Source organism: Zea mays, chromosome 4, assembly GCF_902167145.1.
Source record: "Zea mays cultivar B73 chromosome 4, Zm-B73-REFERENCE-NAM-5.0, whole genome shotgun sequence".
Lineage (NCBI taxonomy): Eukaryota > Viridiplantae > Streptophyta > Magnoliopsida > Poales > Poaceae > Zea > Zea mays.
This window is the reverse complement of record NC_050099.1, coordinates 199,727,671-199,734,737: the sequence shown is the minus strand read 5'-3', so window position 1 is coordinate 199,734,737 and position 7,067 is coordinate 199,727,671. Positions and strand designations below refer to the sequence as shown.

The following is a 7,067-nucleotide window of genomic DNA, read 5'->3' as shown; positions in this document are numbered from 1 at the left end:
TTTGGAGATATATTTATATATATTCTTTGTTTTTTATATCCTTTCTCCTTTTGTTTTTCTCTCTTTTTTCCCATTTCCATTTTCAAACCCTAATCACCATTTAGGCTTCAATTCAATTTCCTTATTATTACCTTTTGATTAATAGTGTTGCTATTTTCATTATATGCACAAGCAACAAAACTACAACATGATGCACCTTTTTATTGAGATATCATTTATTTTAAACATGTCTCCTACTAATTCTTATAAAGGAGAAGGAAGTGCCCATAATTTTTTATTCCTCTCTTTCATTTCTAAGTTGGGTATTACAGGGGTGTTTGAGACTGCTCCAGATTCCAACTCCAGTGTGGAGCTATATTTTGTAATATAGATTTAAATAGTTTTAAAAAATATTTTTAATCTAAATAATGAACAAAATGAGTTATCTAAATGTATTCTAAAGGCTTACAAGTTTAGCTCCACGATTTTCTAAAGCACCTAATAACCTACTCTACCAACCCCACCAAAATTTTAAGAGCTGAAGCAGTCCTAAACATCATCGGATTAAATTTTAGTCCTATTACATATGTTGTTTGGATGCTAGTTAGAAATATTAAATGTGGTCTAATTACACAGATGAGTACTAAACGATAAGGTTTAGGGTTTAGTCCCTATTATAGTTCGCTTATAGGGTTTAGTCCCTATTATAGTTCGCTTATATGATGTTGCAGTAAACAATTGCTAATTATAGATTAGTTAGACTTAATAAATTTGTTTCATCGTTTAGTCTTTCGCCATGTATTTAGTTTTATAACCATACTATATTTTAATACTTATAATAGACATTCAAACATCTAATGTGACATAGGTTAAATTTTAATCGCTGTAACCAAACACCACGTTAGTCGCTCTAATACCAAAATCAACAATTAAAGGAACATGATATCTTCTAGCTAGGGATGATAATGGATAATAGGTTCTAAATTTTTAAATTTTAAAAATCAAACTATATTTTTATTCATTTTTAAATAAAAATTAATTAAGGGTTTCAATGAATTGTGAAGAATCATTTAGATCATGATCCATTACCACTCCCACTTCACAATTCTCCCACTTAACAATTTGTTTGAGCCTCAACGGTAAAAAAAGTTACCCAAGAACTTGATGTCACAGGGTAAAAAAAAATAAAAACCAATCAGCCTCAACGGTAACCTATCATTTAGCAATTATTCAGGCTAAACGGCTGCTGGTAGTTTTCTTCAGCATGTGAAGAGTATCTACAGGGGTGGTTTGCCGCAACAGCGTCCGATCGGAACCAATAAAGACTGAAAACACGACCCAACAGCAATCCACTGCCAGAGCAAAACTAAAGGAATGACTTCCATAGCAGTAACAATACATCAGTTCAGATGGACCCAGGGCCAACTAAACCAATGGGACTAAATCTGACCACTACCAGCCAACAACATAAAGAGGGTGCGAACGAGGGGGCAGAAGCTTGGAATGCATGGAGCAGCAAAAGCCTTTTGTCAGCACTGGGCGTCCAACACGATGTGCTTGAGAAACACGTCGAACCATCAATCTAAGTTTACCAGGCTACTGACCCTCACCAGCATCGCCCTTAGAGGATTCTAAGCCCTCCTCAATGCCGTCCTCCTGCCACCGAGAAAATCTCATAATATTAGTTCAGAGTCATGAGCATGAATAATGTCACACAGACCGGCAAAGTTCATCAGCAGGGATATACCGTCCAGAGGGTCAAGTTGTCCCTCAGGAGCTGCATAATCAAGTTGCTATCTTTGTAGGAATCCTCACCAAGCATGTCCAACTGAGAAATAGCTTCATCAAACGCCTGCAAATAATAGTTGATCAGGAATAAGACTCACATGTGCAAAAAAAAAAAACAGCTCCTCTGATTGTATGCATCATGCATTCGTGTTGTCTAGAATATGGCGATGAATTACTACTGCTTCTGCTAGCAAGGTTTTCTGCTGCTACCTAGTTCGGTTCGAGTGGTGTACATCACACAAAAGCATGAAGAGATGCACATCATACCAAACAATGCAATTACGCCACAAGAGACAAGCTGTCCAACAGTGAAACTGAAACAAGAGAAACCTGCAATCCTACTGAAACTAAAGTCCATATGAGTAATCAATCACATAGGACCAGACCAGCAGAGTGATCCAGTTGTTCTGATGAACAAGCAATAGAAGGATCAAACAATATCTACGGTGAAAATGGTAAAATCACTGTGCTTGAGTTTTCAAAGACCAATCCATATGTAATTTGCACCTTTTCTTTCAGCCCAGATTCAAACTAACAACACCGAAGATAGTTATAACTCAGAAACCCAGTACAGCAAATAGAAAGATAAATGTACACCTACCTCCTTGGCAAGATTGCAAGCTTTGTCTGGAGAGTTCTGAATCTCGTAATAGAAAACTGAGAAGTTAAGTGCAAGTCCAAGCCTTATGGGATGAATAGGTGGCAGTTCAGCCAATGCAATATCCTAGAAATATAGGGCAGACATTTCTCAGAAGATATTAAATTGCAGTACTTTAGGAAGAATATATCCATTATCATAGAAGTAATTAAACAATAATCAAATACAATAAGGGTGTTATGGCCAACCTGAGCTGCCTTATAAGCTACCATTGTGCTCTCTGCAGATTCCTTCCTCTCAGCACCAGTCTTAAACTCAGCAAGGTACCTTTCAACAAAAAAAGCACCTAATTAGAACTAATATCAAAGATTACATATTGATTCAACTACTCAAAAATATAGCGTTCCACTTCCTAACCTGTGATAATCACCCTTCATCTTGAGGTAAAACACCTTCGACTCTGTGGCAGTGGAGGAAGGCACAAGGTGCGTGTCAAGCAGCTTTAGGATACCATCACAAATGTTGCTCAATTCAGCCTCAATCTTGCCACGGTATTCCTTGATCTGTGCAACATGTTCCTCATTCTTACGGGACTCCTCTTTCTGCTCGATGGAGGAGATAATGCGCCATGAGGCACGGGGGGCCGCAATCACATTCTTGTAGGCAACAGATAGAAGGTTACGCTCCTCAACAGTGAGCTCTTGCACATCTGTGGTCTTAGCCACCTTCTCCATGTATTCAACCATTTCCTCGTACCGTTCTGCTTGCTCAGCCAGCTTGGCCATATAAACATTCTCCTCCCGCGACATGTTGATCAAGGAATACAGATACTGCAATAACAAAAAAAAAACACTGATGAGGCAATATCAAGAGCCAGTAGAAACAGTATCACTAATCAAAACAAAAACATGAGGAAGGATACTGAGTATCTAACTGAGATTGTCACAGAATTCTTGATCATTCATAGTACCTAACAATAAAAGTCATGTGAGGAAGGATACTGAGTATCTAACTGAGATTGTCACAGAATTCTTGATCATTCATAGTACCTAACAATAAAAGTCATGTGACGTGACCACATAAACATGTCACAAGATCCTTTGGGCAAAGGTCCAGAACATTGTAAATTTGTCCCAACAAAAACATATTAAGTTATAACATTTTTATTTGGCGAGACCTAAATTTCACATATAACTACATAAACCCCAAAATATGTACTAATATCATTTATCAGTTTGTGGCGATCTCCATACATGTGAACCAGGGAAACCATTGAATATTATGATCTGGTACTACTTACAATACAGGATAACAAAAAGGTTCAACAACAAGCCAACCATATATAACCATGACAGCAAATATACCTCGAGGACACTGTGTCACGAAACCAAACTAGATTACGAACATAAGCATACTACACCATATTCCAGTACCAGGTTAACAATTTCCACAATATTTTGAAGTCATCAGCTCAAAACGTTTCAGTACGCGTGAAATCACACTTACACCCGTGTAGCACCAGGACGAGCGCGACCTAGAGCCAGAAATCATAGGGCAGGTGTACACCTACATCAGATTTCCGGCACTTGCACGGCCAAATCGATAGAATCAAAGAACTCGCCTCCCTACATGATCCCTCTCCAAACGCTAGAGAACACGAAGATAAACGGGTAACGGAAAATCTCGAGTTTTACGCGGGACAATGCTAGCCAAATCGGGCGGATCTACGCACCCCGCGCGGTCGGGTTCTCAGGATCGGAACCGAGCGAGAAACTCCTACTGCACCAGCGACAAGCAGATCTAGCCGCCGCACATAACAGCGCCCGAGAAATTCAAACAAAAACCGGGGGAAATCGTCCGCAAGCGTCTCCCACAACAGTACGCCGAGATCAAACGTGGGGACGGGCTGGATCATAAAGGGAAACTGAAGGAGAAGTTCTAACCCTAACCTTTCGGGAATGCGAGGCGAGATGGTGCGCGGGCGCGGACCGCGGAGGACGCGGGTCGTCTCGATCACGATGTGAGTGGCGCGGGCGCGGAGACGAGGGTGGTGTGCACGGGGACGAGGAGTCAGGACGGGCAAACGCCAACGGGGTGCGGGGTGCCTATATAGAATTAGTGCTTGTTTGGTTGGTGAATAAATATGTCGTATTTTGTCTAAATTTAGTCATCTGAATTAAAAAAATAACATTAGATAGTTAGTTAAAGACTTAAAGTGTAGCAAATTAGACACTGAACCAAATATACCTTTAGCTTAAAGGATTCTGATGACAATGGGTTTGAAAGTAGAGGCCCCTTTTCGTGACGAGCAGATTCTCTACAATAATTTTTTGAACCTAGTTGTATCGTATTTTTTGTTTTTTTTACCCTTTTGCGAAAAAATTTCACAATTACGTCATTTCTAGTTTGAATTCAGAAAATGGACCTTTACTTCAGCGTTACTATTATTAACGCCAGATTATGTCTCGACGTCAATATAAATAGCGTCGAGATCTTACTTTGGTATGTCAAGCTGGCGTCTACGTGACAGGAGGTCGGCGTTATGATCATTGGTGTCGACCTCCTTTCCCAAGAACGACCGCTCGTGCCTCATGCCCTTGTTGAGTGGGTGGCGTGTGGTGTGTGTCAGTGTGTGTATATATATACAATTAGGTGTCTGTTGGTAACTCATTCTCGATTGCTATACACAATAAAAAAATAAGGCAACACAATATTAAAAAGATAGACAACATTCGTCACGAGGAAGTCATCCCTTCGGGATGATTCCTTCGGAGACGAAGGTTATCTGTTAGGTAAATGAATCATGATTTACCAATATGAATAAATGAATATATATATATATGGAGTATATAAGAGTTTAAATATGATAGCTCAATTGAGATATATCAATAACATATTCCCCATTCTGTAAATTAACTTTATAATTGTACCGTCGGTTTTTTAGAGAGCATTACAATGAAGGTGTTATAGAGAGAATTACACAACGATTGCCCAATCCGCCAAAAGGTACTTTATGCGGGGCACTGTTTATCTATTTATACGGAATCTTACAGCTTCATATGAAATTACACTTATGCGCTTAAGAATTACATACAAGATTTACAAATGGTATAGGGATAACATTGTCTTTTGCCTTCAGTATTCGTGATAACACCTTCTCCTTGCACCACCTTCCCATTGTTATTATGACGAAGCTACCTTCGTTACTCTTCCGTCGTTCTACTACTGAAGGTGGTTTGATTCCAAATCTCCTGCAATGATTGACAAATATACTGATGACCAATGGTTCTTCCGTATTTTTGAGGACCTTTGGAAGATGAAGGCTCCCAACAGTAGCCCCTCGCAGTATTAGTTTTGTTTCTTTGTAACAAACTCAGACTGCGAAACGAACGAAGACCTTTTGTCGAAGGTCCAAAAAACACCTTTCTCTTTGCTATAATAGTGAAACCTTCTGAACCGTAGGGGCCACTTTGCAGTGGTGTTTTTTGTATATATATGAGGGTTGTGACAAAATATTTTTCGCGCCACCGACTTACGGTTGTTTTTTCTGAGCTATTGCAATTGCATTTTATGTCAAGCTTCGGCTCGTTGCTTACTCAAAGTTGAGATGGACGAAGATAAGAGGAGTGAAGACGCTATACTGGTTGGATCCTACGAAGCCATGGAGAAGACCAATGTTGAAAAAATAACCAATGAGACCTTGGCTGGGCTGTCTGAAGATTCGGAAGACAACAAGGATTTTGATGTTGATAGTGGCGCAGATGATGCCGAAGACCGACCGTGGAGGCCAAGTCACGTGGTGGACCAGAGGTGAAGACACTGTTCCTCTCCCCGAGAAAGATGAGGTGGTGGTATTCTGAAGCTTCATGAAAGCTGGGCTGCGGTTTCCTTTGCATAAGATGTTGGTTGAAGTCTTGAAAAAGTTTGAAATCTCTCTTCATCAACCTACGCCTGTAGCTTTGATAAAAATTAGAATTTTCATCTGGGCCATAAGGAGTCAAGGGCTAGAACCAGATGCCGATTGTTTTTGTAATATTCATGAATTGTCCTATCAAACAAAGGGTTTAGGGTTTAGGACAATATCACAACAACTTTGGATGCTACACCTTCGTGTACTGATTAGATGTCCGATACCCCATGCCAACTTTCCAGAAGAAATGGTCGGGTTCGTGGATGAAGCAATGGTTTTATGTGAAGAATGACCTGAGTCAGAGGAACGATGTGAAGGTTGTAATCCAGTGGCCCATTCAATCTAGCTTCGGATTAAAGAGACCAACTATTGTGAATACGGAAAAATCTCAAGCCTGTCTAGCCGCATTCAATGCGGTGTGTAGCTACATCGGCACTAGAGACATAGTGCAAGAGCACATAGTTTTTAAGGTATGGCCCCTAGCTTCCAAGTGGGAAATGTCGAAGGATGCTAGGGCTGGTACGAGTCAAAATGCTAGAAAAAGCAGTTTAGTTCATTTGAAGTATTATTATCAGTACAGAAATCAATTTGGTGAGCCTGACGATGACTGGCTTGATTCCATCGAAGCAACAAGTGATTAACTGTTAGGGGTCTACACCAAAGCTGAAGACAAAGCTATGTATTCTGCCTTTGGTGCCCGAGGAAAGAGGAGATTAAATAGGGTTTTTGATGCTATTAGATGTATTTACCCTGATTACTGCTTCTCTGCTCAGAAGAGGGGGCTAAAAAGGA

At 40.0% G+C, this 7,067-nt stretch overlaps 1 protein-coding gene across 3 annotated transcripts; it reads right to left on the bottom strand.

The window, feature by feature from the left end:
• Positions 1–1,023: 1,023 nt before the first annotated feature.
• On the bottom strand, positions 1,024–4,476 carry LOC100283140 (uncharacterized). 3 transcript variants are annotated; one of them, NM_001412314.1, is made up of 6 exons: positions 4,098–4,289; positions 2,783–3,195; positions 2,614–2,692; positions 2,369–2,491; positions 1,727–1,831; positions 1,024–1,635 (listed from the first exon to the last, which is right to left on the bottom strand). In NM_001412314.1, exons 1-6 carry the CDS (start codon positions 4,278–4,280, stop codon positions 1,576–1,578), a joined length of 963 nt encoding a protein of 320 aa, NP_001399243.1. In that variant the 5' UTR covers positions 4,281–4,289; the 3' UTR covers positions 1,024–1,575. The 3 variants fall into 3 exon arrangements, with proteins under 3 accessions (NP_001399243.1, NP_001149514.1, XP_035822826.1); NM_001156042.3 differs by lacking the exon at positions 4,098–4,289 and adding an exon at positions 4,315–4,476 and having other exon boundaries at positions 1,101–1,635; XM_035966933.1 differs by lacking the exon at positions 4,098–4,289 and adding an exon at positions 4,315–4,436 and having other exon boundaries at positions 1,163–1,635; positions 2,783–3,217.
• Positions 4,477–7,067: the final 2,591 nt, after the last annotated feature.

Excerpts from the sequence above, each read along its gene's own strand:
- LOC100283140 (NM_001412314.1), bottom strand. The coding sequence starts at position 4,280 with ATGATCCAGCCCGTCCCCACGTTTGATCTCGGCGTACTGTTGTGGGAG. Across the intron at positions 2,693-2,782 it reads ATGAAGGGTGATTATCACAG|GTACCTTGCTGAGTTTAAGA; the intron begins GTTAGGAAGTGG and ends TTTTGTTGAAAG. Across the intron at positions 1,636-1,726 it reads ACAACTTGACCCTCTGGACG|GAGGACGGCATTGAGGAGGG; the intron begins GTATATCCCTGC and ends TCTCGGTGGCAG.